We start from the raw sequence: 27582 nt of genomic DNA on the forward strand, positions 1-27582 counted from the left end.
CAAAGTGCTGGGATTACAGGCATGAGCCACTGCGGCCGGCCAATGATAGGTTTTATCATAGTCCTTCCCTTCATCTAAAATATCTTCAAATCCTCTAAAATGACTATGAAAAAGTATGGGAAATCTTCAAAGGAATATTTCTATTCAGAGGAGAACATGCATACTGAAGGGATGGGCTTCACATTTTTATTGAGTAGGAAGGCCACAAAACAATTTTGCTTTGTAAACATATGTAATCAAAATCCAGGATAATGAGAGCTTGAACTGAAAAAAAGGCATAAGAACAAAAAGTCATGTATGCTCCACAGACAATGCAACTTTCGAAGTTTTTATAATACACTGTGTCCACTGAAAATTATAAATGAGAGCATATCATGCTGTAATTTGAATGTATTGCCTCCGTCAATTGCAGAAGTTCACTGTTCACCACCATCTCTCAGGTAATAGAATATGAGACCCTAAGTAGAGCATTCACACCACAAGCCATGCTGCATTATCCTGTTAATGGAAAGAGCATACAAAACAAATCACCATTTTCCTAACAATCTGAACGATGGAGACATGGGCTGTGCCTCTGCTCTGTCATTTCTATTCTAGGTAGGCAAAGGAATAGCAACATCAGCCGCATCATCTTTGTGCTGGACAATTTACACTAATCAAGGAAGAAATTAAGTAGGTAAATAAAATTTCTGAGATGGAAAATTATTACTACTCATCTAGAAAACTGGAAAGAGGTGCTCACTTCAAGAACAAGGGCAGTTAAAAAAAACTTCAGTTATTTATTCACTGACATGTCTTTACAAGCCATTCATTTTGCCTCTTTAAGAGTTTTAAACATCAGAATCACCCTTTCTCTAAATGTGAGATGATTGCTGGTTACGGTGACATCCGGTAATGATTCAAACACAATTTACATCTTATAAAAGGAAAACTGCACATTGTCTTTAAAAACAGTTGTTTTACTCCCAGAGATCCAGAGTTTAAAATTTTCTATTTATATATAACACAAAGTTCTTGGAAGATGACTAGTCAAAAGGCAAAATCAACAGCATATCACTTTATTAATTATCTAAAAGAGAGAAAATATATTCCTGCCACTTAGTCTCACTTGACTTTACACTGCTCCAACTATTACTATTGGAATCAAGGGAAATGTTTACAAAACATAGGACCTTCACCAAATTTCATGGGCTTATATGCTTAGTCAACCACAGTGGGCATCAATTCATAAAGCCACATTATCCAGGTGGCCAACTACTGTATTTTACTAGTTGAGGGTCTCTAGGAACAAGATAAGCTAAACAAAGAAAACCAAGTATATCAGTTATGAAAATAAAATGAACCACAGGATTTATTTTCTAAAAACGTTTTTATGCTGAAAGAGATATCACAAAACTTAAATAAAACACATTAGGCAGGAAAGAACTATCAGAATTGGCTATGGTGGGTTTTGGATGGAACTGGTTTCAGAAAAACAGTGACGTGATTATTTGAACATGTGTTTTACTTAAGAATTTGACATGCCTCCCTAACTGACCTGGAATATACAGACTTTATTCAGTTCAGCTCCCCCATTTCCCAGCTTCCCACTGTTGTCCTAAAAAAATTTTTAAACAGATGTTTTTTTTAAAAAAAAGTATTAGGGTCCTCTAATGAATGCATTTCTAATTCCACCAATGCTTGAAAAAAATGATAATGCAAAATACAAAAGGTTTCCTATGAAAATGGACATGTATACATTAGGTGACAAAAGCCACATGTCATCTATTCTCCAGTGCTGCATTTGGCCTTTTGCAAGTAGCACTTTCATGTGAATTCAATGTGCAGAGTGTATCTGTCTAGGACCTGCTTACGGTAATATTTTATGGAGCAAATGCTATAGTCAGTTAGTAAACTAATAGTCAGCTAATAAACTAATAGTAAGAGTCAGCTCATAAACTGCCTCACTTTCCAGACACCAAGGCAAAAAAACAAAAGGGTTCCAAGACTTTCCCAAGGATAAGAAACTAGAAAAAGATAGGAGAATCCAAGTTTGCCCATTCCTCCACTCACTGTTATTCTCACTATTATCGTCACCTCACACCAACTTCTCATCTACATCAAGTCTTGCCCATCTTCATAATTCTGCCACACTGACTAAAACCTGACAGAAATGGGAGTAAATTCAGTACACAGATTCAAGAAGTTGTCCCATGTTCACACCAGAAAAAGTCAGAGTCACCAGGTAAAATGTTGAGGTAGAAGTTAAAAAACGATGCTTATTATAAAGGAAATAAATTCAACACCCAACGCATTATAATTATTGAATGAACCAGCATCTCAAGGGAAGTTATCATCTGTATCTCTGGATCTCTTCAAGTAAATACTGGAAAGAGTAATCTCCAAGTGGAATGCCCATACACAGAATAAGTAAGACAGTCTGCTAGAGTGGTTGTTGAAAGAAAATATTAAATACTATTCTATTTAATTTACTTACAGAAATTAATCTTTATTAGTCATATACAGATTGATAATACATTTGCATAATTTAAAAATAAATGGACATACACTGTACACATGGTATACATTCCATATTTTGTGTGTACGTGTATATATTGATAAATGTTTGTGTGTGTATATATATATAATGTTTGTGTGTGTATATGTTTGTGTGCATGTGTGTGTGTATACACATATATAACCAGTATACATACTAAATAAACATATTTGTTAAAGGCTGGAGGCAAAATAATCTAAGGTCAAAACAACATGAACAGTTGTTTTCTGGACGGAGGAGGGTGACTCACCCAAAGAGCACTTTCTGAAAAGGTGAAATTTTCTACATAGTGATGTGTGTGTAGGTTACACCGGTGTAGCTATTTGTCAAAACAGCACAGCTAAGTCATGTAATTTCAATGTAAGTAAATTTTACTTCCAAAAAAAATGTAATAATAATAATAATTGAGAGGCTATGGAAAGATAAAGGTATAAATAATTAAAGAATGGCAGAATATTGTCAATTCTTGAACTAGGTAACTGATACAAGGAAGTTCATTATAGTATTCCGTTTGCTTTGTATACAGCTATATTTTCCATAACAAAAAGTCAAAGAATAAAAAATTAAATGCTACGGCCTTAAACATTCTTGTCAAACTAATATTCCTAATTCTGTCCAGGCATCTGCATAGGTGTCAAGGAGAGCTACAACAGACTTCTAAAGCGTCTACCATTATTAGACCAACGTACAGGGAGTGCAAAACACGTCTTTCAACATTTCTCTAGAACAAAGAGAGATTCATATGCAAAACTGCACACCAAGAACATTAATCTTTAGCTTATTCTGAGTCACTGGGAGCTACAACAAAATAAAAAAAAAAGGCTTGGGTGCAGTTAAAAATTTCATATACAAGTAACACCTTATCAACATTTCTCTAGAACAAAGAGAGATTCATATGCAAAATTGCACACCAAGAATATTAATCTTTAGCTTATTCTGAGTCACTGGGAGCTACAACAACAACAACAAAAAAAGGCTTGGGTGCAGTTAAAAATTTCATATACAAGTAACACCTTATCAAACTTAACTATAAAAATATTGTTCTAGGCCGGGCGCGGTGGCTCAAGCCTGTAATCCCAGCACTTTGGGAGGCCGAGGCGGGTGGATCACGAGGTCAAGAGATCGAGACCATCCTGGTCAACATGGTGAAACCCCGTCTCTACTAATACAAAAAATTAGCTGGGCACGGTGGCGCGTGCCTGTAATCCCAGCTACTCAGGAGGCTGAGGCAAGAGAATTGCCTGAACCCAGGAGGCGGAGGTTGCGGTGAGCCGAGATCGCGCCATTGCACTCCAGCCTGGGTATCAAGAGCGAAACTCCGTCTCAAAAAAAAAAAAAAAAAAAAAAAATATTGTTCTAAATAAATATAATGCATTAAAAGTTATCAAAAATCAAATACCCGTAATGAATTTAATGTAACTTCATTTCTCAAATGCTGCCTAAGTGAAGTTTTCTTTGGCTACTCCCCTGCAAAGCAAATTCCCAATATATAAACCCAAAGGATACGTTTTAAAATCTACGATGCTAGTGGATTGGATTTTAACTGTTTTGCTGAGGAATCAGGGTCTCTGGCCCCGACCCCATATAAAATCAGAACAACTTTGCTATTATCTGTTTTTTCACAATCAGCTTCAGAATAAAATTTCATTTTTTAAAAGATTCTGCTGCCTAAAAACATTTTTGAAAACCATTTCTGTAGCCAACAGAGGATTAGAGTGTTAAAGTAAGATCTTTAATAGGGCAAACTGTAATATGCTACTATCTAAAAAATATGGGAAAAAAAATCAAGAATCTCACCTTTTCCCATTTGTTCCACAAGGATTTGTCCGATTTGGTTTAATTCATCTAGTCTGGGGATTCTTTCTCTCTGTTCTTTTTCTAATACCTGGAAATGAAGTCCCAACATAAGAATAATGCAAACTTTCTTCTCAATATAATGTTGCTATTTTAAATGTTTAGGTTTAATGTCCTTTCTACATTCTCTTTAAACCTGAAAATGTAAATTCAAACAGTAATCATAGCAACTATAAAACATTGGTTTCTTTTGTAAGAAACAAAAAGCACACTATAATTATAAGCTCCTATCAGAAGGAAATTAAAATTATGTTTTAAATCTAAAATATCTATTCACATACATACCCTGAGTATGCCACGCCATAAAAATAATGTTTGGGTCAAAATAATTGAATGTGTTATGACAGAGATTGCTGAACAAAAATTAACTAACAAGAGAAAAGGATAGTCTGGGCATGATGGCTCACACTTGCAATCCCAGCACTTTGGGAGGCTGAGGCAGGTGGATCACTAGAGGTCAGGAGTTTAAGACCAGCCTGGCCAACATGGTGAAATCTCATCTCTATTAAAAATGCAAAAATTAGCCAAGTGTGGTGGTGCGTGCCTATAATCCCAGCTGCTCGGGAGACTGAGGCATAAGAATTGCTTGAACCCGGGAGGCAGAGGTTTCAGTGAGCGGAGACTACACCACTGCACTCCAGCCTGGGCAACAGTACAAAACTCTCATCTCAAAAGAATGAAAAAAGGAAAAAAAGACAAATATTTTGAGGCTCAATATCATTTGTTTATGTTATATTAAGTCTAGAGTTTAATGTAAACTTCAAGTACAATCATATTTCATAAATTATTTTTAAAGAATAAAAATAGAAAATATGCTTTAGAACCCAAACCAAAGCATTTTGTTCTTTGTTTGTTTGTTTGAGAGGGGTTCTCTGTCACCCAGGCTGGGGTGCAGTGGCACAAGCATGGCTCACTGCAGCCTCAACCTCCTGGGCTCAAGGGATCCTCCCATCTCAGCCTCCCAAGTAGTTGGAGTTATAAATGCAAACTTATGCCCCACTAATTTTTTTTTTACTTTTTTTAGAGATGGGGGTCTCCCCATGTTGCCTGGGCTGGTCTCAAACTCCTGGGCTCAAGCAATCCTCCCACCTAGACCTCCCAAAGTGCTGTAATTATGGGTATGAGCCACGGCGAGCCCAGTCTGCATTCTGTTCTTTATGTTTGAGGAATGGCTCTTAATTTCATTATTTTTTTAATCTCTATAGTTTGATATTCCCAAGACAAAATTATTTCCAGAACTAGTAAGAATGAAGCAAGTAAAATCATGTATACACATGCAGAAATACAAATATATGTGCACACAACTCAGTATTTGAATTTTCTCCCATTCCTCCATCAACAACTGATAATCTATATACTAACTATTCAAATAGTAACCATTATAACACAGTCAAAACTTCTGGGCAACCCGTATTACTTCAACCGGACAATCCAGAGAAGAATCCCAATTCTGAATTCTTTACATATAAGTTCTATCAAACAAATTTAGCTTTCCTACTTTGATTTTCCCAAAGTTCATTGTGACTAGGTAAAACAACCTTCTAAGAGTCAAAGATCAAGGAATAATAGCAAGAGATTCTAAGAAGCATCATTTACTTTTGTTTAACTAAGGATCACTGTAAAAATTCACCATCAAACTGGGGGAAAATGCAATTATCTGCTTTTTACAAGTCGATCTTTTGCTACCTCTTTTTTTTTTTTTTTTTTTTTTTTTTGAGATGGAGTTTCGTTCTTGTTGCCCAGGCTGGAGTGCAATGGCACGATCTCAGTTCACCACAACCTCCGCCTCTCAGGTTCAAGTGATTCTCCTGCCTCAGCTTCCTGAGTAGTTGGGATTACAGGCATGTGCCGCAACACCCAGCTAATTTTGCGTTTTTAGTAGAGATGAGGGTTCTCCATGTTGGTCAGGCTAGTCTCAAACTCTTGACCTCGGGTGATCCACCCACCTCAGCCTCCCAAAGTGCTGGGTTTACAGGTGTGAGCCACCGTGCCCAGACTTTGCTGCCTCTTAAGACGGCAGGAGACTCGACTACAGATTCTCCAGCCAGGTAATTCATCCATTGGAACAAGATACTCCTTCACTAAAATTATAATAATAATAAGTTTATCTTTCCTCAGTTTACAAGAAAAATAAGGGATTAGAGTAATGATGAAATTTTCTTTATTTTATATATTTTTTCCAACTCTTTGGCATCTAATACTACTTTTCTGAAACAAAATAAACTTATAGATAAATATTACATGAAACACAAAGGAATGCCAATCATGCCTTACATATACACACACAATTTTATTTTATACCCCAAATATAGCAACAGTTTCTGCCAGTAAAATCTGTCTGGGTCACACGATGGACTTCAACTTATCAAAATTTTGTGGGACTTGTTCCAGGAAGATCATTGTCACTACTAAATTTTCTGTCACCTGAATGTCTTTGACAGCTGGGTGGTCAGTGATCATTAAAATCATCTACCTATTTTTCAGAACTACGAGAGCATGTGAAATGATGTAACACAGACCGCTTCTGGCTCTCCCACCTCTGTGCAGAGGGCTCTGATAAAGGTGCTCTCAGCTCAACCAACTTCCCCATTCCCCCTGCCCATCCACAGTCATCACACTCTGCTTCCATGAGTCACAAGGGCTTTATAAGTGCTGAAAGAAAAAGGGTGCAATGGAAAATTATCTTCAATTATGAAGCCCTCACAGGCAGACATATAAACAAACAACAGCATAAATGCAAGAAAGGCTTTCATGGAGGTATGGCCAAAGTCACATGAAGTCAAAAGATTAATCACTGAGATCTTCCTAGTGATGCCAAGGGAAGCCTCCTAGAGTGGGGACATTTCAACCACACAGCAAGGTGGGCTTAATGGAGGGGCATTCTGGGCAAAGAAAACCGCTCCCAGTGTCTGGTGTGCCCTAAGCCCTCTTGCAAGTTCCAGCTCAGACCACCTCACCCTCTGGACTTTGCTGTTATATGAAGACACCCGCAATCCTGGCCTCATCTCACTTCCCATTTCACCCACCACTTCCCAAGTGAAACCTTAGATATTTATGCACATCTTGTTTTTAAAATATCTTCCACACTCTTTAAAATAAAACTCCACTGTTGATACAGAAGTCACTGCAGACTTCCACCAGGTGACCAAATAGCTAATGCAGTAACCTGCAGGGGACGTATGAGCACCAAGCACCAAGCTCTGCAAGCTCCCATCACACTCTTCAGTATCACACATAAGCATGCAAAGCAGCAGGGCTAAGGTCTCACACGTCTTAATAGTATTTATTTTTAAAAACTCTAAAGGAAACATATTAAAGACACTTCTTGATTTGAAATAGTTTGTTGTATTTAGAAGGCAAAACATCTTCAGCATAATGTTTATATAAAGTCATAAATTATTAGGTACCAGATTAAGGGTGATCTAAACTTAGTACTACTAACTGGATCACCATAAGAAGTGTTCCTCACTGTACATCTCAATGATTGACAAAGATGGAAAAAAAAAAATTCCCTCCTCCAAATAGGGATCTGATGACAGCTGGCATGATTGGATTCAAAATTCACTACAATGTACTAAAAGCTACCTTCTGCCTACATTTATTTTACAGGAGGCTTTTGAATCCCATAACATCTTTATGCCAGAAGAAAATCCAGCATGAAGAAATATATTACGTACTAGGGTATATGTGGTTTATGTTTTACCTTCAATTTCTTTTTCATTTCAGAAGTGTCTTGAATCTTCTTATACTCTTTTATCTCTGTGGTCTGAACGACAGTCTTTGATTTCACAATCCAGTTCGACAGCTCTGCACTTATAGCATCAAACCTGATTGAAGATTCAGAGGTGACCATTTGTCAGGTTTTCTTCTATTGTTTTACTTGACTCCGGAAAGAGCGACCCAAATGCTCATCGGGACTATGTGCTTTTAACACTCCCCCAAAAACAATAACCCAGAAATATGGTAACCATGCAAAATAAGATCATATATTTACAATTAAAAGTATGAAAAGAGTAATAATATTATAGTGTTAATAAACACTTGAAGAAAATAATCAAATAAATTTTTTTTAAACTTTATATATTCAAATAAGTTTTACCTTTATAAAGAATCACTTGTATTTTTATAAATGCTTGTAGATAATAAAAATCAGATTTGGTTAGATAATATCAGCAAAGAACAAGTACAGACATTCCTAAAGTTAACACCTTCTTTTGTTCAATATGTAATGATTGAGCCTCACTAAATGTCAGGCATTGGGCTGAGCTCTTGATATGAAAGTGAACCAGATACAAATCTCAGCTCTCAAGGAGCTTCTAGTCTAGTAAGCAATGGAAAGTAGCAGGCATTAACCAAAGAATTTGCTAGGTGCTAGTTCCAGGAATTCCCAGGAATAGCTTCTAATCTAATCGGGGCATGGATGGCTTCTTAGAGGAGAACGACAGCATTACACTGAGGAGTTTCCCTTGCTGAGGGAAAGCAAAGAAAGGGAAGATCACATTTTGCACACTGCCAAGTATTAGTTAGGTGTGTCTGGAATAATGAGTACTGAACTCACGAGGAAGGGACAATTGACGATGTGGCCAAGAATCACATGGACCAGTTACGGGAAGGCCCTGCAGGACACATTACAGAGTTTGGACTTAACGAAAAGGCAGCTGAGAGCCAAGGGGGAGTTCTGCGCATGGAACTGACATGATTCTATTTAACCTTTAGTGTTCACCGAGGAGAAGGCATTAAAGAGAGAAAAGAGCAGAGAACAGGCTGTGGTAGCAACGGGAGTCAAAACTAAGAGAGCAGCAGTGGGAAAGAAGATGAAAAGGACAGATCTGAGACGTGCTGAGAAGATCGGTTAAAATCACAGCAGGAGGAACAAGAGGAGCCAGGATCACTGATTGCTGGCCCCTCTACCTGGCCCCTTTCTAAGTGTTTTATGTCTATTATTAACTTAAGGAATCCTCACCAGCACCCTATAAAGTATATATTATTATTACCCCTTTTAGAGACGAAGGCACTCCACGCACAGAGGTTTTCAAAAACAGCCCCCATGTCACAAAGCTAACAAAGGGTGAGGCTGGGATTCAAACCAAGATGGTCTGTCTCCTTTTTTTTTGAGACGGAGTTTCGCTCTTGTTACCCAGGCTGGAGTGCAATGACGCGATCTCGGCTCACCGCAACCTCTGCCTCCTGGGTTCAGGCAATTCTCCTGCCTCAGCCTCCTGAGTAGCTGGGATTACAGGAACACGCCACCATGCCCAGCTAATTTTTTGTATTTTTAAGTAGAGACGGGGTTTCACCATGTTGACCAGGATGGTCTCGATCTCTTGACCTCGTGATCCACCCGCCTCGGCCTCCCAAAGTGCTGGGATTACAGGCGTGAGCCACCGGGTCTGTCTTCTTAATACCCTCTTCACATAGCTTCTCAGTACGTTAAGCAGTGACACAGTTGTTACTGCTGATTCTTGTGAGAAACTTTGCTTAAAGTGTTTCTGGTGAATTATGAATATTTTATCTTTTCATCAAGGTAAATTTTCCCTGTAATAGGTGAGGGGTTTTGTGATGTTCTAGGTAAATAGCTGGGGTCAAGGTATTGCTCAAACAGAGTACATTCCTCCTGTCATCTTAATAGCAGCTTTCTATTCAATCTTTCAGAGAAGAAATGGCCACCTAAAAATCACACATTTACAACGACCTTGGAGACTCAGTCAACGTCTGCTCTCAACATGGGCAAGACTGACGCAATGATCACAGGCCACAGGAGCAGATAATCAACATTCTAGGAAATAACTGTCCCACTGTACCCTGAGCTGGTAAAAACAACCACACAGTAGCACCAGGGGAAGAGAACTGGAAATCAGCCGCCATTTTTTAAGCATACATTTTAAATGGGGCACTGCATTAAGCAGTCATTTAAGGCCATCAATTATTGGGGTAGTTCATTTGAAGGCAAACTAATAGTGGTTTCTACAGCAGACAGAAGATATAAAAGGGTCTGGAAATGATGTTACATAGGCATGGTTAAGGATCCCCTGCACTTTAAGGTGATAAAAACTGGCATATAAAAGTTATCTTCAAAGACTGAGGAGGTCACATATTGAAAAGGCTATGTGGCTCCATATCACTCCAAAAGAACCAGCACATGTAGGCAGACCTAGGGGGGCAGAATTTGAGCATAAAAATGATCTTCCTAATAATGAGATTTAACTGTAATGAACAGATGTATTCAAGGCTCTATTTGTCCAAGAATTAACTGAAGGAATGTCTGCATCAGTCAAGTCGTGGAGTCAACAGCTGTGGTCCTTGCAGCTGGTCGCCCATGCAACAGATACTCCCTCTCTATAATTCTTCCTTGCTGTCAGAGTCCCCCAAAACACAACTACAGAGACTCGAAAGACCAGATAGTTTCAACCTCCCATGCACCCAGGGCATCAGCGAGAACAGGGCAGGAGTCTGCCAAGAAGACAAGGCTAAGAGTAAAAGCCAACATCCAAGAATGACAGAGACTGCAGATGGAGGGTTGCTGAACCACACCCTTCCATTAAAACAGCCCTACCTCCAAATCTCTTGTAATATGGGATCACCAACGATCTCATTGTTTAAGACACTTTGGCACGGTATTCTGTTTCTTGCAGCACAATGTACCCTAAACAATACAGTTCTGTTTAAAGTAAGATTTCCCAGTTATGTACCCTAGTCTTTTACAACCTTCTATGCTTCCAAATGCACAAAGTCAGTATTGGAGAGATACATTGCCAGATATACCAAGCAGATAATATGCACTGAAGAAATGTGAGATCTGTGCTAATATTAACATTAGAAGCGTCTTCTTCCTGTGCTGTCTTGGCTCCAAAAGTAAAGGTTCCGGAAGGGCTGCTTAGAACTCAGAGGCATGCTGGTCCTATAGGAAGATGCTATTAGGAGGCAGAAATATAGCCTTATTATCAATGTAAAAACCATCTGGTAACATTGGAATGCTGCTTTGTCTAAAAAAAGCTAACTTGGAGAAAGCATATAATTTTTATTCAGGCCCAAAATAATTGCCCATTTACCCAAGCATGGGATTCTCCTGTAAGAGGGAAATAGTAATATTATTCAAAGAGTGTTTTGAGGATTACCCGCTACAGTTCATGTCAGGTACAGTACCTGCACACAGTATAACACAATAGAATAGCTGACATAGTAAAAGCTCGATATATGTCAGCTGTGATTATTATTATTCTAGAGATCCTGAGTTTTTTTTTTGAACCAATGAGACTAAAAGAAATATTTAATGCCAAAGATGAATCTTTAATCCAAATATGAAGAATATCGTAATTAATCTGACAATGAAATTAACAAAGGAAGCAACAAAACATGAAAAAGGATAAGGGGAGAGAGGGGAGAAAAAAGGACACTAGAAATGAAATCTTTTCCTGAATTAAGTATTTTTAACGATAAAAAGAGGAAAGAGATTCCTGAAGAATAGGGATGTCTACCTAAAGCAAAATTGTCGAGTTGTGAAGTGAAAGAAAGAATAAAAAGAGAGTCATGGACAATCATATCCTTCAAGGAGAATAACAGGAATGGAAAAAAGAAAGGTTCGATCACAAAGTTCTCCAAATCGAACATAGGATAAATAAAATCATCCAAGAAAATTTAGATGCTTAGCTAGTGCCAAGTAGAATATTCAGAAGATAGGGGCAGTGAGTGGTTTACTAGTTGGATTTTCACAATAAAAATTATGTGTATATTTGCATATGATTAATGATAATGCAGTACGTGCAATATTGTGTTTGAACAATTTCTCTTTCTCTTCTTACTTTTTCTTAGCTTCGATATCCACATGGATCTGTCTCTTCTTTGGGGGAGGAGGAGGAGGCAGTTCCTGCTTAGATTTTTTTGTAGTTACTTGTTCTCTTACACGAACAGTCTCCAAAAGGTCCTTCTGAGGAATCTGAGACATCCCCAGCTTTGCTACAGCCTGAGTCACCTGAAATAAAAGCCATCCAAAATTTCAATTTTTATAATAGCTTCATTAAGACGTAATTCACATGCTATAAATTCTCCTTTTGAAATGTACAATTTAATGGCTATTAGTATATTTATACAGTTGTATAATCATCCTCACACTCTGTCTCCAGAGCATGTTATCACCCCGAAAAGAAATCCCATACCTATAAACCATCACTCTCCATTCCCCACTTCTACCAGTGACAACCACTCATCTACTCTCTGTCTCTGTGGATTTTCCCATTGTGGACATTGCCTATAAATGGAATTATAGTGCATACAATCTTGCAACTGGCTTCTGTAGTATTTTCAAGGTTCATCTACGTTACAGCATATGTCAGTGGTTCATTATTTTGTATTATCAAATAATATTGTATTGTATGCACAAGCCACATTTTGTTTATCCATTCATCTCTGTATGGACACTTGAGTTGTTCCACTTTTTGGCTTTTATAAATAATGCTGCTAAGAACATCTGTCTACAAACCAATGTTTTATGTCTGATTAATTCATTAAAATACTTAAGTAATCTTATTAAAAGATTAGATTACTAGCCAGAGCAATCAGGCAAGAAAAAGAAATAAAGGGTATTCAATTAGGAAAGGAGGAAGTCAAATTGTCTCTATTTGCAGACGACATGATTGTATATCTAGAAGACCCTATCACCTCAGCCCAAAATCTCCTGAAACTGATAAGCAACTTCAGCAAAGTCTCAGGATACAAAATCAATGTGCAAAAATCACAAGCATTCCTATACACCAATAACAGACTTAAAGAGAGCCAAATCAAGAACGAACTGCCATTCACAATTGCTACAAAGAGAATAAAATACCTAGGAATACAACTAACAAGGAACGTAAAGGACCTCTTCAAGGAGAACTACAAATCACTGCTCAACGAAATAAGAGAGGACACAAACAGATGGAGAAACATTCCATGTTCATGGTTAGGAAGAATTAATATCGTGAAAATGGCCATACTGCCCAAAGTAATTTACAGATTCAACGCTATCCCCATCAAGCTACCAATGACCGTCCTCACAGAACTGGAAAAAACCACCTTAAACTTCATATGGAACCAAAAGAGAGCCTGCATAGCCAAGTCAATTCTAAGCAAAAAGAACAAAGCAGGAGGCATCACACTACCGGACTTCAAACTATACTACAAGGCTACAGTAATCAAAACAGCATGGTACTGGTACCAAAACAGAGATATAGACTAATGGAACAGAACAGAGACGTCGGAGGCGACACAACATATCTACAACCACCTGATCTTTGACAAACCTGAAAAAAACAATCAATGGGGAAAGGATTCCATGTTCAATAAGTGGTGTTGGGAAAACTGGCTAGCCATATGCAGAAAGCAGAAACTGGACCCCTTCCTGACACCTTACACTAAAATTGACTCCAGATGGATTAAAGACTTAAACATAAGACGTAACACCATAAAAACACTAGAAGGAAACCTAGGCAAAACCATTCAGGACATAGGCGTAGGCAAGGACTTTATGACCAAAACACCAAAAGCATTGGCAACAAAAGCCAAAATAGACAAATGGGACCTAATCAAACTCCACAGCTTCTGCACGGCAAAAGAAACAGTCAATAGAGTGAATCGGCAACCAACAGAATGGGAAAAAATTTTTGCAGCCTACCCGTCTGACAAAGGGCTGATATCCAGAATTTACAATGAACTAAAAAAGATTTACAAGAAAAAAACAAACAAGCCCATTCAAAAATGGGCGAAGGATATGAACAGATACTTTACAAAAGAAGACATACATGAGGCCAACAAACATATGAAAAAATGCTCATCATCACTGGTCATTAGAGAAATGCAAATCAAAACTACATTGAGATACCATCTCACGCCAGTTAGAATGGCGATCATTAAAAAATCTGGAGACAACAGATGCTGGAGAGGATGTGGAGAAATAGGAACACTTTTACACTGTTGGTGGGAGTGTAAATTAGTTCAACCATTGTGGAAAACAGTGTGGCGATTCCTCAAGGACCTAGAAATAGAAATTCCATTTGACCCAGCAATCCCATTACTGGGCATATATCCAAAGGATTATAAATCGTTCTACTATAAGGACACATGCACACGAATGTTCATTGCAGCACAGTTTACAATAGCAAAGACCTGGAACCAGCCCAAATGCCCATCGATGATAGACTGGACAGGAAAAATGTGGCACATATACACCATGGAATATTATGCAGCCATTAAAAAGGAGGAGTTCACATCCTTCGTAGGGACATGGATGAACCTGGAAAACATCATTCTCAGCAAACTGACACAAGAACACAAAATCAAACACCACATGTTCTCACTCATAGGCGGGTGTTGAACAAGGAGAACACATGGACACAGGGAGGGGAGCACTATACACGGGGGTCTGTTGTGGGGGAGGGGGGATAGTGGGGGGGGTGGGGAGTTGGGGAGGGATAGCATGGGGAGAAATGCCAGATATAGGTGAAGGGGAGGGAGGCAGCAAATCATACTGCCAGGTGTGCACCTGTGCAACAACCTTGCATGTTATTCACATGTACCCCAAAACCTAAAATGCAATAAAAAAAATAAATAAATAAATAAATAAAAATAAATAAAAAAAAAAAGATTAGATTACTTAAGATTTAAGATGTTTAAGTTATTTATTGGCTAAGTGTAATCAGTTACTATGAATTAAATTACAGGATAGTAAAAGAATCTATTAAAACTTACTTTAGAAAGGTGATTTTCACATGCCAATTTTTCATCAAGTATAAGGAACTAACTTTTTAGTTTGTCTACTACTCTTCTATTTCATACAAATTAAAACTAACCTAAACATTTAAATTTTAAATGTTTACTTCATGGCATAACATATGACCCAAATCAAAAAGTACCTGGTTGGAGGAATCTTCTAGTCTCTGAACCAAAGAATCCCATCTTTGAGTCAGCTCCTCTGAGTCACTGTTGATCTTCTTAGATGCCTTAGAATTATCAAGTAATTGCCCCACATCCTGGCCAATCTCACTCAGCTGATCCAATGTTTGACGCTTCATTTCCATGTCTTCCTTCAAAATCTAGTATTTCAGATATTTATTAGATGACTCTCTTTTAACAGGACTTTATCTTTCTGTTTCCCAGTCAAAAAATTTAAACATATATATTTTATAGTAAAATGTGCCTGCTCTGCAGTTCGCTATGCTAAAACATAACTCTCATGGTTCCATATCGTTACAGGGCAGCAGTCTAATGCTAGGTAATGAGCTGTAATCTGTATTCACTAAACTGTATTAACCATTAGCTATACAACGTTAAGAGATCATAGGCTTACAACACAGCTGCTGACAACCACATCACTTACAGCCAGACGTCGAACACTGACACTTAGTTCTTTTTGGTCTTTGAAGTTGCTGGTCTGGACTTTATTTAAAGCCTCTTCTTTTTCGGTTAACCAAGCTTTCAATAAGCACTAAAAGTAATAAAAAAAAAAAAAGGTGAACTTTATCTACAGAATCATTTGGTAATTCAATTAAATCATGTGTCTAAGTTTCTAACTTTTATTAGAGGCTTCACCCTTACCTGGGGATAAGAAGCCCTTCAAACACCTAAGTCTGAGGCACAAATGACCCAGAAAGACACCTTTCTTTAAAATATTATCCTTCTCAGATTTGTAACACAACAATCTGACATTAGCCTCATACCTAGGTAATGAAACCTAATTCTCAAGGATATAGGTGGAGGGAAAAGGCTAAATCCAACTATGTAAGTCTCCAAAGGAATTACATTATAACTTTCTAGAGGCAGAAGAAAGCTAGGAGATTGTCTTGTCTCAGCCCCTCATTTTAGAGAGGAAGGAAAGAGACGTCAAGTTACATGTCTGCGATCACTCGGCTAGTTAATGGCAGAGCTGGGTCAAGGGTCCACACCCCAAAACCAATGGTCTTTCCATGGTATCACATAGAAAATCCACACTAGCCTTTAAGGTTCAACAGTAATTATAATTAAAGGAAGAAGTCTGAAGATCGCCCGAAGCCCATAGAAGGATTTTTAAATGTCATTGGCCAACAATGCATGTTTTCTAAGCAGAGGATATTCAGTCATGTAGAGAGAAAATCCTGAAGAAGAGATGGAAATCAACTGGAGCTACACTGAGATAATTCTTCCCGAAATGTAGCATTTAGGGCAGAAACCCTTTTCTATTTAGCAGGGAGGGAAAAAAAAAGCTTGATTCTGTATTTGCAATGGTATCAATTCTTCCTCAGTGATTTTATTTATCAGTTAAATATTTAACAACTATTCCTTGCCTCTATATTTCACCACCCAAAAAAAGTAAACATTGGGGAAATAAGAGACAAATATGGATCGTGTCCTCTGTCTAGTGAGGCTGATAAGATATGCACATAAATAACAATGCTGTTAGGCAGAACATGTAGATACTATACACACACACACAAAAGGTATAGTGAAAATGTCAGATCATTATAGAACACAAGTCAAAGGTCAGTTTAAAACCTGAAGTGATACAAGTGACTGAAATACCAGCCACTGTCTATTTTTAAACTATTTTTTATCATCAAATTAAAATTGTTTACAAATTTGCAATTATTTTACAGGATAGAAGAGTAACACAATGGTTTTCTCTAGCAATCACTGTCTTCTTCTACTGTAATTATTAGTAGTAGTAGTAGTAGTAGTAGTATTTTGAAACAGAGTGCACTCCCAGATCGGAGTGCAGTGGTGCCATCTTGGATCACTGCAAACTCTGCCTCCTGGGTTCAAGCGATTTTCCTGCCTCAATAGCCTCCCAACTGGCTGGGATTACAGCTGCCCACAACATGCCTGGCTGATTTTTTATATTTTTAGTAGAGATGGGGTTTTACCATGTTGGCCTGACCTCAAGTGATCCACACACCTCGGCCTCCCAAAATGCTGGGATTACAGGTGTGATCCACAGCACCCGGCCTTTCTACTGTCATTATTGAAGTAAAATTTTAACTATTCTATGAGACTCTTTGGCCTGAATACAAGGTTCACAGTAAATGTAAATATTTATAAAGCAAAACGTAAATATTTCAGAAATCAGAATCAGGTCCCTTTTGTGGTTCCTTTTAAGAAAAATCTGACCACAGATTGAGGGAGGGGAAGTAGTCATAAACAATTTATATTTGGACAAATTCTGCAACCTGCTTTTTAAGATGTATCTGCCACCATATTTAGGAAGCCACAAAACATCATACACTCGGGTTTTTTTCCCCTGAAGAAAATATAGTTGCTTCTTATGGATGGAAATGAAATGCATTTAAAAGAATCAAAATGAACACTGAGAGATGTTAATAGAGTATCTGCTTTTTTTTTTTTTTGAGAGGGAATCTCACTCCTGTTGCCCAGGCTGGAGTGCAATAGTGCAATCTCAGCTCACTGCAACCTCTGCCTTCCAGGTTCAAGCAATTCTCCTGCCTCAGGCTCCCAAGTAGCTGCGATTACAGGCACCTGCCAGCATACACAGCTAATTTTTGTATTTTTAGTAGAGATGGGGTTTCACAATGTTGGCTAGTTTGCTCTTGAACTCCTGACCTCAGGTGATCCGCCCACCTCAGGCTCCCAAAGTGCTGGGATTACAGGCATAAACCACTGCACCCAGCCAGTATCTGCTTATTTTTTTAAACCACAACTGTTTGGCATTTGGGGAGAAAAGTTTTACTTAATTGTATTTTGTTTTGATGGTTTTCTGGAAGGACAGAGAACAGGCAAAGAGCCGCTACTCCTACTGAAAAATCAAGGTGGCAGCTTTGTACAACAGGTTCATCTGCTGTGGTAACACTTAGTGGAAAAACTATGCAGTTAACCCAGTGTTAAATCAAAGGTGTTGCTAAATAATATTTTCTCATTAATTTCAATAATTATAATTGTTAAAAATCAAGAAAAAATCTAGGGAATTAAAGTTCACAATGTATTGAGTGGATTCATCATTCATTGTTTACTGAGCACAAATTATAGGCTAGGCATTGTGTCAGTACAAATTCAAACACATCACCCAACACATATCCACTAATAACTATAATGTCAAAAAAATCATGAAAACAGTATATCTAAGTACTAACATTCCAAGTAATGAAAACAGGTCATATTAGTGGAGCCAAGGACATGACCTCTATGAATAAGCTTCATGATCAGTTACAAACTGGATAGAAATTTGATCTTTAAAATAATTATTTATATATTTTCCTTTCAAAGAAAAGTAAACAAGGCAACTTTCATTCTAATGTCACAATAAAAGATAGGTTACTTTTCACCATTTATTTTGCCCCTTATGGAAAACAGTTTCATACCTGTTCTTCCAATAATTCCTGCCATAATATATTGATTTCTTGTAACCTACTCCAGCGTTCTTCAGTCCAGCGGCATACTGCTGTCCAGCGCTCACCAAGTTTCTAGGACAAGAAGAAACCATCCTTGGTCAACACAGCTTTAAGAGAGGGTTATCACAATCCTCGAAGAAATTCATGATTTCCATTGTTCTTTATTATAGCATAGCAACTTACAAAAAGTATTTTTATAACAGTTGCTTTAAAATAACACAGACTAGGCCTATAAATGTATGAATTAGAAAAACTAATTTCCATAGAATTGAACAAATGATTTCACATAGCTAGAAAGTAGCACAACTAGAACTCTGTCCTTTGTATCTTTGAATCCAAATCTGCTCTTTCTGTTTCACTGTGGTTTTTATATTAGAATAGGACATTTTTACATATAATTTCAAAATAAAGCAAACCTATCTACTTTTTGTGCTTCAAATTTTTCAAATTTTTCTAAAAAACCAGCATGTCTGGTACATTTCTTAACTCTCTTTTACATGCCAAGAAAATTTTCATCTGTAGTACCAACATTATGAAAAATGGTTAATTTATAAAAACTGTTTCGAATAAGAGAATTTTTACAAGACAATTAAAAAAAGATTTGTTCTGTTTACATTATGTGATCCATAAAAAATTTCCCATAAGTTACATAAACTAGCAACAGACTCTTACCAGTATTAGTAATACTAAATAGATAGATAAATTTGATTAATTATAAAAAAATCACTCCATGATTATTTCCCCCAAAATCATTTTATTACAATTTTATAAATAATGATTAACAAATGTTAAAATTTATTTTTGTACTATATACATGTGAACAATAATTATTTAATTCATATACTATTTTGATAGTTAATATGAGAGTAAGTTTTTCATAGTGCAAAGGGTAGAAAACTTAGAGCCAGAAGATAGATTTCCAGTCTCAGCATGAGACTGTGAGTATTTAAAATACTCACTGTGTATTTAAATCTCAGGAGCATTACTTAACCTCTCTGAATCTCAGATTCTTCACTGCTAAACAGTCAAGGCATGAATACTTAGCTCTTAGGTTATTATAATAACTAACTACTGCATAGAAGTCTTAGAACCACTGGCCGACTTTAAATATTACAAATGCAAAAGGACCTCATGTGATAAAATTATGGTTTGGATTGCCTCATTTAATGAGACATCTTATTTAAATAAAATGACAATGTCTTACAAGGTAATCCAAGTACTGTTCAAATGAAATACCAATAAATTTATTTGTTAAAGACTTGTAAAGATCCACTATTGCCTTTGTGCAAAAAGAAGCAATTTGTTGGAGTTTCAAAAACTGTTATTGAAATTCACAAATTAATCTACCAAAAACACTGAGATATTGAATCCTACTGGCTGAAATTCTCAAACTTCAGTATGCACATAATTTTTTCTTACATTGAAAATTCACTGCACTCCTCCCTCACCTGGATTTAGGTTCTGGGTAGAGCCTAGGAATCTACATTTTAACAAATTCCTCAAGTGCTTCCAAGAAGTCAGTGGATCACTTAATAAGATCAGTTCCTGTGTGATATGATTTGCCTGTGTCTCTATCTAAATCACATCTTGCATTATAACTCCTACAATTACCACATTTTGTGGAAAGAACTCAGTGGGAGGTAAAAGAAGCATGGGGGCAGGTCTTTCCCGTGTTGTTCTCATGATAGTGAATAAGTCTCAAGAGATCTGATGGTTTCGAAAAAGGGAATTTCCCTGCACAAGCTCTCTCTGTCGGCTCCCATGCATGTAAGATGTGACTTGCTCTTCCTTGCCTTCCGCCATGATTGTGAGGCCTCCCCAGCCATGTGGAACTGTAAGTCCATTACACCTCCTTTTCTTCCCAGTCTCAGGTATGCTTTATTAGCAGTGTGAAAACGAACTAATACAGTAAATTGGTACCAGTAGAGTGGCGTGCTGCTGAAAGATACCTGAAAATGTGGAAATGACTTTGGAACTGGGTAAGAGGCAGGGGTTGGAACAGTTTGGACGGCTCAGAAGAAGACAGAAAAATGTGGGAAAGTTTGGAACTTCCTAGAGACTTATTAAATGGTTTCGTGGGCTGGAACCAAGGTCTCCATGCTTTGTGCAGTCTAGGGACTTAGTGCCCTGTGTCCCAGCTGCTGTAGCCATGACTAAAAGGGGCCAAGGTACAGCTCAGGTCATGGCTTCAGAGGGTGTAAGCCCCAAGCCTTGGCAGGTTCCATGTGGTGTTGAGCTTGCGGGTACACAGAAGTCAAGAATTGATGTCTGAGAACATCCACCTAGATTTCAGAGGACGTATGGAAATGCCCGGATGTCCAAGCAGAAGTTTGCTGCAAGGGTGGGGCTTTCATGGAGAATCTCTGCTATGGCGGTGCAGAAGGAAAATGTGGTCCACATAGAGTCCATCCTGGGGCACTGCTTAGCGGAGCTATGAGAAGAAAACCACCATTCTCCAGACCCCAGAATGGTAGATTCACTGACAGCTTGCACTATGTGCCTAGAAAAGCCACAAACACTCAACATTGGCCCATGAAAGCAGTCAGGAGGGGGTCTGTTCCCTACAAAGCCACAGGGGCAGAGCTGCCCAAGACCATGGGAGCCCAACTCTTGCATAGGTGTGACCTGGATGTGAAACATGAAGTCACAGAAGATCATTTTGGAGCTTTAAGATTTGACTCTGCCCCATCAGATTTCATACTTGAATGGGGACTGTAGCCCCTTTGTTTTGGCCAATTTCTCCCATTTGGAATGGCTGTGTTTACCTAATGGCTGTACACCCTTGTAACTAGGAAGTAATTAACTTGCTTCTGATTTTACAGGCTCATAGGCAGAAGTGACTTGCCTTGTCTCAGATGAGACTTCAGACTGTGAACTTTTGAGTTAATGCTGAAATGAGTTAAGACTTTGGGGAGGCTATTGGGAAAGCATGATTGGTTTTGAAATGTGAGGACATGAGATTTGGGAGGGGTCAGGGGCAGAATTACATGGTTTGCTTGTGTCTCCATCCAAGCCTCCTCTTGAATTGTGACTCCCACAATTCCCAAGTTTCATGAGAGGAACCTGGTGGGAGGTAATTGAATCATAAGGTTTCTTTCCCAAGCTGTTCTTGTGATAGTAAATAAATTTCACAAGACCTGATGGCTTTAAAAAATGGAGTTTCTCTGCACAAGCTCTCTCTTTTGACCTGCCATCATCCATGTAAGATGTGACTTGCTCCTCCTTCCCTTCTGCTATGATTGTGAGACCTCCCCAGCCACGTGGAACTGTAAGTCTATTAAACACCTTTTTCTTCCCAATATCAGGTATGTCTTTACTGGCAGTGTGAAAACAGACTAGTATCCTGTGCTTCCAAATCTTGTCATTATGCACAAGGAAGCTGGGGACTGCAACCAACCCCACCCATTAACCCCAAGAGCTTAAGTAAAGGAATCAATACCTGGGTACTCCCGTAAACCACACACTGTAGAATCCCAACTGGGCAATATAACCAAAGGTGGGTTTTTCTACCCTTCTGGACAAAGAATGAGAAAGGACATGAAGAATAGAGGCAATATGTAATTGGGTCTCAGATCACAGGTCCCTCAGGATTATCCAACTTTATAGGGCCCTTACCTGTAACTGGTCTTCTAGAATAGCTGTAGCACTCTCACCACTGTTTTCATCAACAATGACCACCATGTGAGTTAATGAATTTACTTTCACCTGTTCAGCCTCAAGATCACTTTGCAAACTCTAGAGAAAAAATTAAGATAAACCATTATTTCTACTCTTTCACATTTACCTATTTAAAATGCACTCAGTTGTCAATAGTAATTAAGGACACTTAATGAGGCATCATATTTAAATTTCCAATCATTACCCTAAGTGTTCTACTAATGAAACTAATCCTATTATACATCTTTACATTTCATTTTCAGCAAAGGTAGTTTGAGGATACAATGTCATAACAGACTGCAAATGGCAATATCACCACTTTTATTCAAGTTCTGGCCTTCCCCAGAATTTAGAGCATAAAAGAGTTGAGTGTCCATACCAGGAATCAAGACAAAAGTGTAAAAGAGGTAAAGCAAAAAAGTCCAGAGCTTAAATATACAAAATCAGAGATCATTTTATCTAGTGCAGGATGGTACAAAGAGATAAGTAGAATGCTACATGATACTCAAGAGTTACTCTGGTTAGCTACAAGAGAAAACAATTAAGGAAGTATGGACACCTTCAACTCTCTCACCTTTTCCATGAGAAGAGCATAGTCATTGGATACATGGAAAATTTATAGGCCAGGTGTGGTGGCCCACACCTGTAATCCCAGCACTTTGGGAAGCCGAGGCAGGTGGATCACTTGTGGTCAGGAGTTCAAGACCAGTCTGGCCAACCTGGTACAAACCCAACGCTACTAAAAATACAAAATTTAGCCAGACATGATGGCACGTGCCTGTAGTCTCAGCTACTTGGGAGGCTGAGGTGGCGGAATTGCTTGAACCCAGGAGGTGGAGGTTGCAATTAGCCAAGATCGTGCCACTATATTCCAGTCTGGGTGACAGAGCAAGACTCTGTCTCAAAAAAAAAAAAAGAAAATTTATTTAAACACTATCAGTGATGTTCTAAAATGCTTCTCAGAGTTGTGTTTAATGTATCCCTAAAGTTTTACTTATCAGTTATCCATGTTTCACTGATCAATAAAATTCTTCAATTTACAGACAGCATATTTTATTCCACCTTTCCTTATCTTGACTATGAAGAGTTTGTCTCCTAAACCTGTGACCGAATTAAATTGCCCACCAAATTTTGGTTCCCCATTTAATGCCTGCTGCTTTCCTGGATTAGACATGAAGAAACAGCTCTCCTTACAGGACTGGGTGCAGACACCTCTCAGAATGTGCTCTTCACCCACACACTGCATGAATGCCAACATGCTAGGGTTCATTTTTTGTTTTTTGTTTTTTGAGTTTTTCAGTGGCATACAAACTCAAGTCAACTTGCCAGGGTTCTTACCCACTTACAGGGCCAAAAGAACCCTTCTCCAGTTGTATGAAAGCTATGTACTTTCACAAGAAAACGGCACATCACATATAGAATTTTACCTGCCCTTTCATCCCTGGCTCAGAATAGTCTCATCCCCATGAATTCCACCCTGTGAGCTGCTAAATGAAGAGAACCCTGACGAAGTGTCTCCACTTCATGTTAATGATAGACGTCATCAGCCTCTGAGATGCTAAGTGCTGCTCTTTCATATTTGATAAGGCATAAAAGAAATGTGAGACAGATTTACTTTATGTTCTTCGAGCAGCTTTTGTAGAGATTTTACATCGTCGTCCAGGGGGCAAGTTTCCATCTTCTGAATGCGCTCCTCTGTGAGTGTTAACCAGGTGGAGAGCTGCTGCAGCTGCTTCTTCTGCAGTTCCATCAGCACGTCATGCAGCCTGTACGTGGGGAGCACAACATTACTCCTACAAGCCTTTTCCCTGTGCAAAGTCAAATATACACTCCGGGCACTGGAGATACAGGGCAAGGGAAGACACCCTTGTCTAAACATTCAAGATAGCATTTAGTCTTTAAATATAGAAGCCAGAAAAGTAAACTTTTATTTTTTCCTAAATGGAGTTCATTAAATGCAGACAAAGAATGCAAATAATGGCACCTCGTATTCATATCAGAATCATTGTTTCTTCAATCAGGAATTCCTGCTTATTAAATAGGTGGAAATGGCAATGAATGCAGTTTGTTCCTTAATACACAATACATCAAATAAAATAAACCATGAGAAAGCTTTTAAAAAATTACAAAATGGAACAGTAGATCAATACTACATAGACCTGTCTTCATACCCAGTTAATGTTTAGCTGATTTTAATATTGCAAATAAGTAACTGTCCATATGAAATGTCTTTTTTTTGAGACAGTCTCACTCTGTCGCTCAGACTGGAGTGCAGTGATGCAATCTCAGCTCACTGCAACCTCCACCTCCTGGGTTGAAGCAACTGTCATGCCTCAACCTCCAAATAGCTAGGATTGCAGGTGTGGACCACCATGTCCAGCTAATTTTTGTATTTTTAGTAGAGATGAAGTTTTGCCACATTGCCCAGGCTGGTCTTGAACTTGTGGCCTCAAGTGATCCACCCACCTCAGCCTCCCAAGTGCTGGGATTACAGGCATGAGCCACCACACCTGTTTTCTTTCCCCTTTTTGTTAAGTTCTGCATTCCAACCTTGACCTTTTGGTTTGGCTAACACATCAAAGGGGAAACAAGGATCATGCAGAATTCCAGCAATATTACCCATAGAAAAGAGTCTTACTTTTCCAAGGCAAGTTCTGTAATGATCTTGCTTTCACAGACATGCAGACACCTTCTAGAGCTCAACTGTGCAAAGCAGCGTGTGGAATTAAGTGCATATCTTGGCTTTCCACTCACCGGGACTGTCTGTCCATACTCTCCACCCTAAGGGCCTCCCATCTAGCATTCAGCAGGGTCATCTGTTCCTGAATCTCAAATTCCTCTTCGTCTGTCAGAGTTCCTTGTGTTATCAGTTGGTTGCCTGCCTGCAGGACGCTGCCCACACTGCTCTGATGTGCAGTCAGTTCCATCATAAAAGCCTAGAAAGGGACATTGTTATGATTTGTGAGCTTCTCAGTGCAAAAAAAAAAAAAAAAAGAAAAAGAAAAAAGCTGAGCAAATTGCTAATGCCTAACCCAAATGTCAATGGTGCAGAAAAAGGTAGCCTAGTAAAGTTCAAAGAAAGCAGACATTGATCACATTTTTTAAGCTCTGAAAACAGGAATAAACACCTGGCATAAGTTAAAAGAGAAACAGCTCAAAGCAAACAATGTAACATCTGATAATACCAGCTACTTTAAAGTAAATGCTGATTATGCTACTCATAGATCATGAACATGGAATTCTAAATAAATACAATAAATAAAAGGTCAGGAGTGGTGGCTCACACCTCACACCTATAATCCCAGCCATTTGGGAGGCTGAGGCAGGCAGATCACTTGAGGCCAGGTTCAAGACCAGCCTGGACAACACAGTAAAACCCCGTCTCTACTAAAAATACAAAAAATTTGCGGGGCGTGGTAACACGTTTGTGATCCCAGCTACTCAGAAGGCTGAGGTATAAGAATTGCTTGATCTTGGCCAACATGGTGAAACCCCATCTCTACTAAAAAAATACAAAAATTAGCTGGGCGTGGTGGCACGTGCCTGTGGTCCCAGCTACTTGGGAGGCTGAGGTGGAAGAATTGCTTGAACCCAGGAGGCGGAGGTTGCAGTGAGCCGAGATTGTGCCACTGCACTCCAGCTTGGCGACAGAGCAAGACTCTGTCTCAAAAAAAAAAAAAAAGAATCCCTTGAACCTGGGAGGGAAAAGTTGCAGTGAGCCGAGATCATGCCACTGCACTCCAACCTGGGCAACAGAGTAAGACTCTGTAGAAAAAAAAAGAAAAAAAAAATGTATATACACACACACATATAAAATAAAATACCTCACTTACCCAAGAGGAACTGCTTGAGAGGTAAAACCACTTATATTATTTTCTATCCAAAACAACAAATAAGATCTGTCAATTAACATACCTATACAAAACAAAATTTAACCAAAAAGAAATCTCCATATAGTGAAATTCACTATGCTGCAATATATCCTCAAAGGAGCAGGAAACTTTTATGATGTAAAAAAAATACAGGAACCCTAGGTATGACATTTGTTTAATCATGCAATTAAAAAGAATACACATTTCCTGGGGAACACTCAAATCTTAAAGATTTGGTGTATTGGTTCACTATGCTTTTTATATATAACAATGCACTTCAGAAATGAGCAGTACTATGCAATGATTTTCATCAGTGTCTCTACAAAACATGCCATTACAAAACTAAAATCTGAAATCTAATTATGATGCACAGTTTAATCACCCACACCAATTTTGTAACAAAGCACTATTTAAATATCACAGTTTCTGAAATAAGCCATTGACCTTTCCACAGAGCAGAACTCAATAGATAACAAATAGGAGGGTAGAGTGTCTGATTAAGGTTCAGGTCCCATGGGGGATACACCCTGGTAAGAAACTACAGATATTTACTTCATGGGTTGCAAACTGGTCTTTGACTTCTTCAACATCATCAGAAATATCATCCTGCTCCTGGAAAGTGTCCTCGGCAGAAAGCAACCAGGTCAGCACTTCCTCCAGTGCTATCTGATAGCTGTCCAGATCCGTGTCAACCTCAGTGACAGTGCTGGGGGTTTCAGCTCGGGGGCTCTCACGCTCCTCCTCAGGTGCTGTGCTCTATAAAAACAAAGCCAAGAAAAACACACACATCATGAAAGCAAGAGGTGTTCGGCAAACTCACACTCACTGTACGGCGAACCCAAAGTAGACACTACTCTGTCTTAGGCACTAATCCAATTCTCAGGAGCCAAATGGGCACTGTCATGAATGAGTCATAAGCACTGAGTAAGTGCACTGGGGTAGCAAAGAGTATAAAAGCAGCATGCACTCATGAGTTCTGTACTCAAGAAGATTCTAATACAGTTAGGACAGAGAAATAACCCACGTGAATCACTTCTGAACAGAAATAAAAAGCAGCTATTAGCAAAGTTGCAAATGCCATGGTCCCAACAAGCCATGATATTTGAGTTCAACAAAGGCTAAAATAGGCAGGAAAAGGTTCATAGAGAAACTGGAACATGTTAAGCCTTTAAGAATGGAGGTAATTTAAAGAAAAAGAAAGATGAGGACTCTGCTTTGACCCTTAGGTATATCGCTTTTGCTGAAGTGCATTTTAGCATTACATTTTAGACGCTAAAAGACAGTCACACAGGCTGTTGTGCTGATTGCATTTTTTTTA

At 38.5% G+C, this 27582-nt stretch overlaps 1 protein-coding gene across 3 annotated transcripts in view; it reads right to left on the reverse strand.

The window, feature by feature from the left end:
- UTRN (utrophin) overlaps nucleotides 1–27582 on the reverse strand; it is a 580690-nt gene that overhangs the window by 398372 nt on the left and 154736 nt on the right. For all 3 annotated transcript variants that reach the window (XM_064360600.1, XM_064360601.1, XM_064360599.1), the window contains 10 exons: nucleotides 26817–27020; nucleotides 25147–25328; nucleotides 24008–24158; nucleotides 22351–22470; nucleotides 18706–18807; nucleotides 15738–15845; nucleotides 15274–15453; nucleotides 12190–12359; nucleotides 8094–8217; nucleotides 4334–4421 (listed from right to left, as the gene is read on the reverse strand). In XM_064360600.1, coding sequence (XP_064216670.1) covers nucleotides 4334–4421; nucleotides 8094–8217; nucleotides 12190–12359; nucleotides 15274–15453; nucleotides 15738–15845; nucleotides 18706–18807; nucleotides 22351–22470; nucleotides 24008–24158; nucleotides 25147–25328; nucleotides 26817–27020 — 1429 coding nt within the window. The remainder of the gene's footprint in view (nucleotides 1–4333; nucleotides 4422–8093; nucleotides 8218–12189; nucleotides 12360–15273; nucleotides 15454–15737; nucleotides 15846–18705; nucleotides 18808–22350; nucleotides 22471–24007; nucleotides 24159–25146; nucleotides 25329–26816; nucleotides 27021–27582) is intronic.

This window comes from Aotus nancymaae, unplaced genomic scaffold (assembly GCF_030222135.1).
Source record: "Aotus nancymaae isolate 86718 unplaced genomic scaffold, 86718_ANA_hifiasm-v0.15.2.pri h1tg000040l, whole genome shotgun sequence".
In the NCBI taxonomy this organism is placed as follows: domain Eukaryota; kingdom Metazoa; phylum Chordata; class Mammalia; order Primates; family Aotidae; genus Aotus; species Aotus nancymaae.